The 14369-nt window shown below is 43.1% G+C and overlaps 1 protein-coding gene across 3 annotated transcripts in view; it reads left to right on the forward strand.

The window, feature by feature from the left end:
• Window positions 1-14369, forward strand: part of LOC310724352 (adenosine kinase-like) — a 48079-nt gene that overhangs the window by 30086 nt on the left and 3624 nt on the right. For all 3 annotated transcript variants that reach the window (XM_083538221.1, XM_083538220.1, XM_083538219.1), the window contains exon 4: window positions 5602-5716. In XM_083538221.1, the coding sequence (XP_083394347.1) occupies window positions 5602-5716 (115 nt within the window). The remainder of the gene's footprint in view (window positions 1-5601; window positions 5717-14369) is intronic.

Here is a 14369-nt window from a genome sequence, read left to right on the forward strand (position 1 = left end):
CTCCCTTGGCCCCCTCGCAGCAGTCGCCATAGCAACCTGGCAGTCGTCATGGTTTCTTTGTTCAGCCAGCGCTGCCGCGCTCTCTCTCTCTCTCTCTCTCTCCTTTCTCTCTCTCTCTCTCTCTCTCTCTCTCGCTCTCTCTATTTCTCACTCTCTCTCGCTCTCTCGCTCTCTCTCTTACTCACTCACTCACTCACTCACACACACACACACACACACATATACACATCTACACACATTCTCTCCTCTATTCCCTCACACTCACACACATTTTCTCCTTTGCTCCCTCTCTTACAGACACACACATGCACATTCTCTCCACCGCTCCTCACACACACACACACACACACACACACACCTCTCCCCTCTCTCTGCTTTTCTGTTATGACGCATTCCTCCCAGGCCTGCACCCAACATCGCCTACAGATGTTATTTATTGAATTTTGAGCAGGCTCTTGGGAAGAGAGAGAGAAGTCCTGAGGGGCAGGCTGAGCACAGGCTGCGATTGGCAGGTGGCTTTGTTAAGGAGCCCACCTTGTTAGCTTCATTAGGCTATGAGGATTCACTGCTCAGCTGTGGTATTATCCTCAATTATGCAGCGCTGTCATCTTATCCTACATCCAATCCCCCCCCCCCCCCCCCCAGTCCTCCTCCCTCTATTCTTTCCTTCATAAATCCTGGAACACCTCTCCTCCACAAATGTAAACAGAGTGAATGGTTGCGTTAATGCATTACATGTCGGAATAGTAAGAGTTATACATTAGTGAATAGGTTGAGAGCAGATAATACTAATGTACTACTGATTTTACAAGAGGAAGTTTGATGTGTGTGTGTGTGTTTGGGGGGGTATTGGGAGGACAGGGGGTGTATGTGTTAGCCCTGTCCTGGGCTCATAAGATGCAAATTCATTCGGAAAGTAAATGTGAGTTTAGGAACGATATGCTTAAATAATTGAAGTGGCTTATCTTTTTTCCAAGCGCAGAGCTATCCGCCTGAATGTGTTTCTTCTCGGTATGAATAATTGTCTTCACCAGGATCACTCAAGGTGCGATCGACGTGACTAGAATGCAGAGCAGCAGAGTCGGTTAGAGAGAGAGAGAGAGAGAGAGAGAGAGAGAGAGAGATACAGGGGGGGAAAACGGGTGAGGGCGGGAGAGATGGAGTGTAAGTGCAGAGGGGAGATGGAGGAAGAGAGAGAGGGAGAGAGAGAAATAGGCGAGGAAGGGCTGGTGAGCCAGAGCGAGTGGAGGAAGAGAGGAGGGGGCGAGGGCTTGCATTGCACACAGTAAATATATAAATGGCAAGCACTGTCACACACTGTGAGTACCTCTTCACTGATGTCATGCACGTCAATTTGATTTAGGACTCATGAGAGAGGGAAAAAACTCACAACTACTTTTTTTTCTCTTGCAAGCCCACATCAGAAATTCGGACAAGGTAAAACACATGTATGTAGGCAAAAAAATCTCTCGACTAGTTTTTCCCTTCTCCCCCGCCTCCAGTAAATTTCTGCGCTCTGAGACGTCTCCACACATCAGTTGCTTTCCACAGCAGCTAGTCAGGCAAACGGCTAAGGAGCGTTCACACTGACACCACCAGATTGACTCTTTGTGCTTCGGTTCCCAGTGCGTTTTCCGATTTCTCTTAAACCGCAACGCAACGTGCCACCTATTGCTCAGAATATCTCGTGTAGGGTTTTATTATTGTTATTTTAATAGCTATGGCTTTGTGACAAAAGTTACAGCTTTTTTCACAGATCTGCATTAGCGTCTGCGTCTCTTCCCGGAGGTGTTTTCACCATCCTCTACGGTGGCCAGGTCAATTGTGAGAAACGAGTATGAAATCCCAGACTCTCCCAAAAAAAAAAAAAAAAAAAAAAAAAAAAAAAAAAAAAAAAAAAGCGAAAAATCAAACACATCTGTTCTGCTTCTATCTAATCCCTGTTGCGCCGAGATGGAGGCTTGTTAATAAATCAATTTACATCTCAAGAAGGGTAGATAAGAGCATGTTATTTTTCTTCTGTATTGAACCATCATTAGACCAGGCGCACACTGTGATCCGATCCTCATCTGTTGTGCTTAAATAGCATTAGATGTTGAATCCGCCGCAGGCTAATTGAATGTTCTGTTGGATGCTGTTCCTCCGACAGATTACAGTGGAGGAGTCGTTTTATTAGCCTTAATATGGATACAGAATTGGGCTCCCTAATAATGCTGGATATTCCCCCTCCCCCCCTCCACCCTTTCCTAATTTTTATTTTCATTCCTTTCATGGTTATTAAATGAGGTGATTATCGCTGACCACATCCTTAAGGGTTTTTATTAACTGTAAGAAAGTCACTGAATAGTGGGGCATTATGGATATGGATAAACGTAATTAAGTCATGGCGAATGCTTTTCTGTGGTCGAAGGTTTTGCCCAGCCACCTCATCGATTTTAATGAATAGAAAATCTATTGAGTTAGCCAGAAGTAGAAAGAGAAATAAATATGAAAATATGCGCGAGACCGTGCCGCTCAAATCTGGCCATGTGTCAAGGAAATTGTTGTACCGCATTGAAATGTAGAGGAGCACAAATTAAAAAAAAAAAAAAAAAGCCCTGGCTAATCTCCCCATGTCGGAACAATACAGAAACAGAGCGAGCTGATGAGTGCAGTTTTGATCAGTGTGCGGTTTTTAGTGCACTCTTGGGCCTTGGATGTGACACTGGCTAGTTTTAAATTCAGCCTCAGTGACAAATTGGTTTGGCAAAATCCTGCAATCCGTTGCAGTCTTACTTTCTCCACATTAGAGCCACCCATCGACTCTTTCTCCCCGAGCCCTGGAACCGTAAACCTCTTTTAGGGGTGATTACTGCTTGTGTGTGGGGAAACAATTTATAAGCCCACACCATATTTAATTTAAGAAAGTCTGTATCAGTGGGGAAACAGCGTCTTCAGGAGCACGGTCTGCCTGGAAAGCTCTACGTTCCCAGAAGAGCTCTTGCCTTTTTTTCCCCCATCATGCTGGTCTGGAGGATCCGGTTTGCAGTGCGCCCTTGATGGGTTAATTATGAGGCGAGCTCTGACAGCTGATATTCGGATCAAAGTGAACAGACGTGTGAGCTTTTCTCGGTCTCCCAGGCGTACGCTGCGCGTTCATGCCGATGCCGGGCAGAGATAAGTGACTGAGGGCAAGGTGGGAGGAAAAAAACACAAACAGCCTTCATCTACTACATCTCTGCACCTCCCTTTTATTAAAAACTTGCTGGTCGGTAAATGATTTGAGATCTAAAGATGGGACGGATCGAGCGCGTGACAGAGGTGTTTCTGTTCTGCTAATTAAAGCCTTGTGTTTCCAATAAAACTCACACATTCATCGAGTAGCGTTAAAGATGAATAGGGAGAAGAAAAGACATTTGAATGTAGGATAAATGCACATTAAAGAAAGTGGTGGTAGTAGTGAACTCTGAGGGATGCCTTTATGCAGCTCGGGCTAGCAATTCTTAACAAAACATCTGTTTTTCAGCGCGCGCTCGCCTCAGCCTGAATACATATAACAGACCTCTCTGCTTTTACAAGCTCAGTGAGTGGCTCTCCGATCAAATCCCTTGCTCTCTCTCACGCAGACTCCCCTGTGTGTGTAATGAAACACCCCTGGTCTTTTCTTTCTTTTCAGGAAAGAGCTGTTAGACATAGAGTTGCATTTCTGATTTGCATTGTGTTGGGGGGCCAAGAAAGAGGGAGTGAAAAATGAATGAGTAATCTTATCCAGGCATGCCGGACATTTAATCTGCGCTTTCCAGCCCTGTGCAGCCGGCAAAGTTTGAAGCTGGTGTTGTAGCAGTTTAGAGGCTCCGCCTGAATAAGTCTCCAGCGTTTTACCACTCCGTTGGGGGTGGAGGTATGTTTGTGCCTATAGCTTTTACCTGATAATCAAATTTTTGTTAGAGGTATTATTTCCCAGTGTGAGATTGGACGTGTCCAACCTGTGTCCCTCCTGTCAGCAGATCCCTGTAGACACACAGCTAGTGGTACGTTTATTGTGTCCAGTCAGCTGATACAGTCAATCTAGAAGTTTTTTATTGAGCCCTTGAATCTGGTAAAAAAAAAATTCCCACCAAATTAAACCCCGAAGCCTGGCTCTTGCCTTCGGTCTGTTGTCTAGTGTGAAGTTTCTACAGTCGTTATGATCATGTACTCGGTTTCAAATTCTTTATACAGGAGTGCCAGTCCTAATAGGAGCACTGTGTTAACCTTCCCCAAAGCAGCCACTGTTAATGATTACATCCATATTTATGAAGGCACTTTACACCGAGGAAAGTCTTTTTTTTTTTTTTTTTTTTTTTTTTTTTTTTACTACTACAGCGTTTCAATTAATGCGCTTTGTCACTTACGCCGAGGTCCATGTTTGACAGTTCATTAAATCATTTATGTTGGATTAGATGCCATTAAAACCACTTTACCTTTAGTTGCTTACCTCGGCTGGTAAGATCAAAGAATAAAATAGTATTAATTATCCAGGCTGACCTCATAAGCATAATTGTCTCCAGGGGACAGGAGGGACATGTCCTTCCCATTTTTTTTAACTAAGGTTTACGCTCTTTTCCCACTTTCTATTATGTCTCACACCACTTCTGAAACAAAAAACGACCCCCTCTGTGAACCCGTAGTGAATTCAATAACTGTTATTTGTTTGTGTAGTGGCAATATCCAGCGTGAGCGAACGAAGGGTTCGGCAGCGCTGCAGTAGGTTGATTGAGTCTGGTCTTTAGCATGCTAATTAAGGTTGGCCAGGCTTTGCAGAAAGCTGAGTGTTTTTCCGTAGGTGCAAGAGGGGGCTGTAGAGGTGTGGAAGCAGCTGGTTCTGCCTGGGAAACCGCACACACTCGTCCATTTAACAAAACTGTCAGGGCCTGCTGCCGCCATGGCCAAGCAGCTTCTCCTCTCTGCTCCTGGCACGGGCATGAGTGGACATGTGACAGACTCTGAGCTTTGGCAAGGCCTTACTGCTTCAGACCCTCTGACTGGGGCTTTGTGTGTGTGTTTGTGTGTGTGTGTGTGTGTTTGAGAGGGAGAAAGGGAGAGAAGAGCATGAAAGCCACCAGCTTTCAAAACCCCCCTCCACCTTCTCACAGCTCCCCTCAGCTCCTTCTGTCCAGTGCCAGCTGGGAGGTGTGAGGATTAGGAAATGCAGATGATCTCACTCAGTTCCCTAAATGTCTCTTTCTCTCTCTCTCTCTCTCTCTCTCTCTCTCTTTCTCTTTTTTTGTTTCTCTCATACACACACACAGACCTCCACTCATTCTCTCCATCTTCTCCATGTCTGTAATTGCAGAAATGTATTTGTTTGTTTGTTTGCTTATTTGTTCATTTATTAATGACATATTGTTCTGACCTGAAAGTTGTATTGCTTGTCAGAGTCAGCACTCAACCACCATTAAATTTGACACTCCAGAAATGACTACTATTAATTAAAATACTCGAATGTGTACAGTGTAATGTGTGAGGCGTCCATATATTTCCTTATTTAGCATTTTCACAGTCTTCATAGCTGCTTATTGGAGTGTTTGTGATGGTCCTTTGCTGTAACTCATATGCTCTAATGCCTTTATATTATTGCAGACAGAGAACATAGAGGAGATTGCCAAGAAGGCCCAAAGCTTACCCAAGGAGAACAAAAAAAGGAAGAGGATTGTGGTCTTTACTCAGGGCAAAGAGGGCACTGTAATGGTCAAAGGTATGTGCAGTTAACCTTCATGCATTCGGGTACTGAGCCATGACTAAGTACATATTCAAGAATCATTGGATCAAAGAGGATAAAAATCACTTGAATTGAGCACCTGGGGTGGGTGGGTTGGTAGGGGATATGTAGCATATGTTTTTTTTTTTTTCTTCTAGCCATTTACTCATTTACAGTAGTCATGATGTTGATAGATTTCCTATGTAAACATTTGTGAATAGCCCCAAACAAGGTCATCTTCAGAATGGCGCACCGTTCTCTCTGGCGGCCTTCGCTGTTGCGCTGCGTGAAATGAATTCACCCTTGGCAATGACCTCCTATCTCTCAGATGCAGAATTTCGAATCCGGAGGGTTGGAGCAGTCTGGGACATTGCTATGGTAACTGAGTGGTGGGGGGTTGGTTTCAGCTGAGTTGATAAGTTTAACTGTATAGTAGAGAAAGCATCACAGTTGTAGCTGATTAAGCCAGCGGGGTTTACGGTTCAAAGCAAGGCAGTGGGTTTGTTCAAAGGGAGAGGTAGGGGTGGACGGGGTAAACACTTTCTGCTCGTCTTCTTGTGCACCTGGCACACCGACTGCTCTTTCTCACCGGCGCTGATTTATTCGAATCCTATTTGTTCAGCACAATTTCATTATATTGCCCTTTTGTCATGTGATTCATTGAGCACCTGAGCTGTGGTGACAGTGGGATCGGGTGTTATAAAGATTCCAGTAAGAGATATATACGTTAAGTGAGTGTTCTTTCTGGATATACAGTATACGTTTAATGAATTGTAGTATTGTTCTTGAAAGGTTAATGAGTAGAAGCTCTTTCACGTCACCTGTTTAATCAATGGTTTTTATTCTCACTCAACAATACGACGTTTCTTTCTTTGTTAATTTGCCTTAATGTTTATTAAACATACTGGATCATCTCTACACACCCGGTTGCTGTTGGTTACCTATGAAACACCTCCAGAGATGTTCCCCTCAAAAAAAAAAAAAGAAAGAAAGAAAGAAAAATCTGTATCTGTGCTCGCTGCTGTCGTCCTCCAGGTCTAATCTCGTTCCAAATTCCACCTTACAGGATCAAATTGGTGTCGAAACGCAGCTAAAAACTCCTTTGCCTTCTACTACTTCCACAACATGCTACCCGAGTAAAGCTGCAAAGCCGTCTGTATCGGTTCCACCACGCTGCTTTTATCACACTAACGCTAATAGCATTAGTCCCTCTGGGCTGATAAGGGTGCTCAAGCAATTGCTACTCCTGTAAAGTCTCATCAGACGAAAGTGCTACAAGACAATCCTCCGCTTTTTTTTCCTTCCTCCCCCTGCTGCAGAACTGCCAGTTCTCCTTTCTGTTCTGGAAAAAGACTCCAGCTAAGTTTGAGCTTTAGAGCAAAGACCCTCCTGGAGGCGGTTTTCACACAGCTGATGAATGGCTGCCTGGGCTAGCCTCTCCCAGCCCTTTCATATGAAGCTGTGGGGTTAGTGGCAGCCCCTGGTGAACTCGATATGAAACGTGTGATGAATGTTCGGAGCGCGCCGAGTGCATGTACGAGGGTGTTGCTCATAAAAAAAATGGCAAACTTGATAAATGTCAGCTGAGGTGTGGGCCCAGAATAAGCGGGTTCAAATAGCCGGGGCGACAGAAAGAGTGCAGGATATTGTTATTGCTCCCTGTAGCCCCCCGCCAATAAACATCAATATAAAAGAGAATTAAAGATTTGCTCGGGCTCCCAGAGGCGGCACTCGGATGCCGTCTGATCCCCACATTTCATTTGCAATTTGCTCCGAGCGCGGGGATGTGATCGTTCTGCGGCCTCTGAATGTCACCATGAAGTTGTTTTAATGATGATGAAGAAGCCTGGAGATGATGGGCCCCTGGAGGTGATGCTCAGAAAACGCTTGTTATGTAAGGAATAACACACAGGGGACCATGCTGTTATAGGGGAAATAACTGCCAATTTCCAATAATTACACAGGTAATTTTATAAATGAATAACCCCTAGCTGCTTGTGTTACAAAGAAAATTGTTTTTATTGTTGCACAGCAAAATTATTTTTTTTTTATCCTGTAAATGATTTGTTTATTATTTACCTGTAGCACCTTAGTGTATGAGCTGTTATTACACAAATGATGATGTATTAAAGCCAGTTCATTAATATAAACATATCGGTTTCATTAGAGTTGCCGTTAAAGCCGAGCTGTGATAAAAAATGAATCCATGCCTTCTAGTCAGAGAATTCAGCCGAGCTGTGGTAAAAAGCTTTTTTTTTCCCGGTTCTCTCCTTGCATAAATGTGCCACATTCTCATATTAGTTGCCTTAATAAAGGCTTCCAGGGCAGAGCCCTTAATGAAGCAGCACAGTGACACTGCTGAACATGGCCTTGCCCTGCTGACGCACCTATTACAGGCTCGAATTAACAAAGCCAAGCCCACAGTCTTTGATCTAAATGACGACGGAGTGTGCAAGGTCATCCAGCGGCTGCTGCAGCAATAAAGGGCTTAGCTATGTCATGGTGCTGGAGGGAGCCTGTGGTATATTACACTAGTAATTTTCTTACTCTCTCATGAGCAAACAAACATCACTGACCACACATTAATCAGGTAGTGGGAACCTTGGTCTGATAAGGTACTGGCTTGCTGGGGTTCTCAGGAACAGTTCTGATTCTGATTCATCTATGAAATCCAGGATCCATCAATATTAGTTTATCATGTTTGAAATATGCAACACTGTTTACTCACAGACCATACATTCAACACTGTGTGAACAAAAGTACTGACACAGCTGATTTTTGAACTCTCTTGAACCCAATTGGGATGAATTGGAACACTGACGACACCCCAGATCTCCTCACCAGACTTTATTAATACCCCTGTGGGTGAGTGAGCACAGATCTCCGCATACACACTTCAAAATCTAGTGGAACATCTTCCCAGAAGACTGGAAGTTGTTGTGGCACTGAATGTGGAATGGGATGTTTAACAAGCACATACAAACCTTATAGTCAGAATTTCACAAACCTTTGTTTATATATAGTGTATATCATGCCAATCAACATGCCAGTAGACAGAGACAGCAGACAGTCTGATAGGAGGCCGACTACATACAACAACAATCACAGAAAACACAGGGCTAAGGATCAGTGTCCTCGCCACATAAAGTGCAAAAATTGCTATGAAATAGGAGGAATAAATCTCCGATCAGATTCTGTGTTGCTCTGCATTGGGAAGAGACACAACCCTATTGTTGATTATTTTCCTTGAACAGCACACCCTAGTATCATGTTTTATTCTTTACTTTAAACCTGCCTGAGAATATAAATCTTATTTGCCTTCCTTTATTGATTCCGTGTTGCATTTAAAGAGTCGCTCACCTCAGAATTGGACTTGCTCGTAGGGAATCTGTCTAATACTTGGTTGTTTGCTGTGATTTACCTGCTCCTAATGAAGTCCCCAGAGAAGCCTTTGGGTTTTATTCTCTGTTTTTCTCCCTCTGTAAGCCTTCAGCAAAGGTCATTTTGCACCCATAAACACACACTCGACTGAGCGGGGAATTTTTAAAGCAGCGAGCGAGGGTCTGGGTTTCATATATGCCTAGAGTGTAGGAGCGAGGTTAAGAAACGAGATGTGATAAACAGCATGAATGGTTTGCTTTGACTAAGCCATTTTTATTGATAAAACGTCGACTTTGGTTGCTTGAAAATATTAGATATATTAAGTGTTCATTTGGCATGTTTTTATTTATTTTTTGGACTGGCCGTCTCTGAATGCTGATCATTAACCCTACATGTGCACAATTCCACTGTGTACCTTTCTTCAGGTTAACAGTTACGTGTGGAAAGGATGGACACGGGGGGCTATCGCTCCCCCACTATTGATCATGACATCACCTCTGGCTTCAAACTGATTAGCATGGCCAGGAAGTGAGAGGAAGTAATCAATGTCTCGCTTTGAAAAGGGCAAAGCGGCCTCTTAAAGCTCTGGCGAGCCCACACCTCCGATTGTTTGTGCCAGTTATTTCCTGCCTCACTCCGCGTGGTGCGGCTGTTTATTAGCCGTTTAGTGTGTTGGTCACGTTTGTCGTTTTCTCACCCCCGTTCGGAGCTCGTGAACAGCAAGTGGACGCTGGCATCCTTGGGTTTGTTGCGGGACTATTCCTACGAGCGGTTGTTTTTGGAGAAGAAGGTGAGGGGTGGATTTCAGCAGAGCGCTCCGTGTTTCACAGGCTCAGGTTTGTCTTGGGCCACAGAACGTTTCTACATGGCTCGTGTATTCATGCAACTCTCCATGAAAATCTTCAAAGCACTTAAATCTCATAGGTTGTTAAGAAATATAATTGTCATATGACCTTGAGGTGTGGATTTGCTTTGCTGCCTTATCACACAATAACTCCAACTTTTATTGCAGAAAATTGCCCAATCTCAACGCTTGTGTAAATATTATGATGACCGTGTCTGCTATTTGCGCTCTATAAATAGCCTTAAACATGCATGTTGTCGTTGCTATCTCTTTTCTCTTTTTATTATGTTGAGGAGGTCACGCACATTTATAGAGCAGGTTCCAGGAGCTGTTATGGAAGAAGGGTATTGGGTTCATCCCGACCCAAATAGGTCCACACCAAACACACAAATATGCACTGGGAACAGACGCTTACTCCTGTTATAAAGAAACAGCAGTAAGGAAGAGCTATGAATACTGTACATCTCCACAGCAACCGAGGTGTGATTTTGTTGCCTTTTTTTTTTGTTGTTCCTTGATAAGTCACTAATAGTGTTGTTTTTTTATTATTTTTATTTCACTTTTGGTCTGGGCTTTTTTTTTTTTGTTTGTTTGTTTTTTTGTTTTTTTTTTGTTTTTTTTTTTAAAAAGGAGGATCGGCAAAACCGCAAAAGCTGTGGAACTCCCTGTGAACAAGACGATGTTTACAGGGCGCACCACAAGCCAGGAACAACAAAGACAACTTTTGGCAGCAAAGTTTTAATTGCCATGCCTATTAAAAAGCCCTGCCAATGGCCTCTTTTGTGTTATACATTAACATGAAATTGGTCCTGGAACTCTCCCAGGCTAACCAAAGCAGCATGCTTATGGCCAAGTTCAATAATCTGTTTTGAATAAAGATGCGATGTGTAGCCTCCAGCCTGATGAAATGAAGGAGGACGTCCATCACTGGTGGTTAGAGGAAAATCAGAGCAGTGTGAGGCACTGGGGTGTTTACAGCACAGGTTCCCCCCCCCCCCCCCCGAATTCTCCTCTCTGTTTGTATTTGGCCTAGTTTTGCTGTATCTTTCGCGTGCTCGAATAAATTGCTCTCATTCACATTGAGCCACGACTTGTGTAGACCCACAGTTCAGAAGTGATTTATCTTCACAATATAATCATTTTATTTCCCTGTGCTGAACTCTATATCCCCTCAAGGACACAGCCAGCATATTGTTTTGCACATTTATGACAAACTACGACTTGGATTAAATGCTGATATATCCCTAAAAAAAAAAATAACATGCCATCTACTGACAAGGTATTAAGTATCCAATATTATTTCTTTTGCTCATGTAGCTATTGACTGAACATGAGGAACTGGTTTGAACACATCCTCTTGGACCAATTAGTGGCCTGGATTTGGGGAAAGGGGGTAGTTTTTTTTCTTTCTCTCCCTCTAAGCATCTGCTTATTGCCTCCATTCGCTGAACCTCTTGCTATTGTCTCCATTGAGAGTGGAGAAAGGCTTCTGGACACCATTTGGCACCCAAGTGGATGGACGCCACGGAGAGAGTGCGGCATGTCCTTCAGCTCAGCCCCTCTAGTTTCTCATGTCCTCCTCCCATTATCATATCAATTGGTGCAGCTTGTAGAAGACAAAGTGAGGTTATGGGAACCACCTAGAGCGCCATGCACCATTAAACATCAATGCGGGGGGGGACGTGCACATGTGCAAGTTCAGCCTTGTTTACCAAGATGGAAGAGGGGCAATGCGTGTAGCGCCTTCCTCCTATAGCTTACAGGCTTCACAGTGCACCCCAAATTAACTTCAGATGCCTCCTTAGTGACTGAGGTTTTATTGTCTGTTGTGTTTTTCCTGTTTTTTTTTTTTCTTTTCTTTATTTAATTTTTTTTTTATAAAGGTGTCTTTTCATTTGGCAACCGCTTGCATGAAATCAGCATGGTTTTTACTTGTAAAAGTACTGCTGTGTTGTGCAATAGTTGCGAGTCTAATCTGTTTTTATTGTGAATGCTGACTGCTGTGGGTGTTAGCTGTTAGCCGATGTGTTGTAATGTTTTGGTTCTTCGAATCATTCTTATTCCTGATGAGTCACCTCCACCAAAGCATGTTCCAGCAGGCCTCTTGTGTGTGAGTGTGTGAGAGCTTGTTTTTATATCTTGCTGGGGACAAATTTTCCCACAAGGAAAGGAATATGAGAGTTTTGAAATCGTTTAACATTTTTGGGCTTTTTGTTTTCTTAGAAATTTTATTTGAGTTATATTTTTATATATTTAGGCAAAGCATCTTCTTAATTAGCTGCATTTATTACTAATGATGTACGATGGTAAGACACCTGAGAGTAAGATTCATATGTTTTTTTTTGGATATCCCATTGCAAATATAGTCATCATTTACTGTTATCATAACCTCTACTGTTCTTGGAAGATGTTCCACTGGATTGTGTGTGGTTTTGGGGATTTGTGCTCATTCAGCCACAAGGGCGTTAGTAAAGTCAGGTAGTGATGTAGGCTGAGGAGGCCTGAGGTGCAGTCAGAGTTCCAATTCATCCCAAAGGTGTTCAGTAGGCTTGACGTCAGAACTCTCTGTCAGGCCACTCAAGACCTTCCACATCAACCCATGTCAAACACTGGAGCGTTTTAATGCTGAAACAGGTTTAGGTCTCCCATTTCAAGTGAAAGGAAATGTTCATGCTACTGCATCCAAAGACATCCTAAACAATTGTGTGCCTCCAAGATTGTGGTAACAGTTTGAATAAGAAACCACGTACGGCTGGAAAAATGAGGTGTCCAAGTAAGTTTGTCCGTACATTGTTGTATGTTGAGTTGTATTGTGTATGAAGGCAGAGTTTGTACTACCCGTCTGTAATCCCACGTTTTGTTTTTTTCCTGAAATAGTAAATTAGTAGTAAAACAATTGCATCAACTTGTGTAGAAATCCCAGGATGTACAGCTTCAGTGAAGGTTTGTTATTCAGTAATCCTCGGAATGTTTTGAGACTGCGTGGTGGCCTTTTATATCTTTCCTTTCGTTTTTCAGCCTACTTGTTTTTGAGTCATAGAAGGAAGTAGAATGAGGTCAGATCAAGTACAGAGGAAAGAACCACATACAGTTTCATGTAACATACACTCACTGTCTGGTCACACACACACACACACACACACATACACACACACACAGGCTTCCTTAATGCAAACCACAGAATAACACGAGTGAAGTTCGACCTGCACTCTGTCTTGCTGTTTTAATTGGAAGGGCCTTACCTATTTTACCTGCACAGCAATTATTTGAAGCTGTAATTGCGAAATTACAGACAGATCATGAGTTCTATCGAACTTAATTCACATGTAAGATCCTTTAGTTAATCATTTCAGCAGAAAAGGCGGGCGAGCATGCTTCATCGCCTGCATTAATTAGGCGAAGTCGTTTTGCTGCTAATTAGCTGATTCTAAAAGGATCTGCTTTTTTTGTGTAATTAATTATCAAAGACACAATCGGCTGCCTCGTTCAGGGGGAAAAAATGTGCTCGCGCACGCAGAGCGCACATATCTCGAATGCCTGTCATTGCATCACGCTTTAAAAGCCTCGTCCTCCCTTGCTGTTTGTTTGCGAGGTTTGCTCTTACAATTTTCCACATAAAGTGGTGGTCTTTGACTCCTACTATGAACAATTAAGCGAGTGGTTATAGCTCAGTGCTGCGCTGTTGAAAAAATACCAAGCTTATTATCAGCTGAGTAAACATAAACTCAAACGAACACAAGCTCGTTTTTACTTCCCGTTTTCCTCTTTTATTTATATATATATATATTTAATTTGTGTCAGTGTGCCCAGAGAGTTTGCATTTAAGGTGTCATTGGAGACGTATACAGTCCTGTAAACAACCAAATTTCCGAAGGTAAATCAGTCACGTTGCTGGCGCTGGCTTCCAGCCTCGCTGGTAAATGGTGTTTTCAGAGTGTACTCAAAAATGGCAGGCAGTATCAAAGATTAGGCTCGCTGAAGTGTTCTCTTACTGCAAAGCCCTCAAAGTTACAGCAATATCCTCTGACTCAGTGAGGCTCATTTCACTCTAATGGCTGATAATGCCATAAATAAAACAGCAGTGTTCAGATCCGCGGATGTGCGCGAAGAGCCACTGAGAGGGAACAGGAGAAGAAAGTAAGTCTACAGAGGGGAAGTAATAAAAACTGCAGACACACTGGTTTTACTCCGAATCAGAGCACCTGGAAGATCATTAAAACTGAATGTGGAGCTAAGATGGATTGTGCTAAATGTTATTTTAAGCTTACACGCTCTCGGCTTTGTGCGTTGCCAAATGAAACTATTGCATCTCTTTGGGTTTGAGGCTCTGGCTCATGCAAATGACCCTTTCCTCAGTTTCTTATTGTCTGTCATTCACACTGTCCCCACAGATTTCTCATTAGCTCTGGAACTCAAGCTTGTCTG

Source organism: Silurus aristotelis (genome assembly GCF_946808225.1).
Source record: "Silurus aristotelis genome assembly, chromosome: 4".
Classification (NCBI taxonomy): domain Eukaryota; kingdom Metazoa; phylum Chordata; class Actinopteri; order Siluriformes; family Siluridae; genus Silurus; species Silurus aristotelis.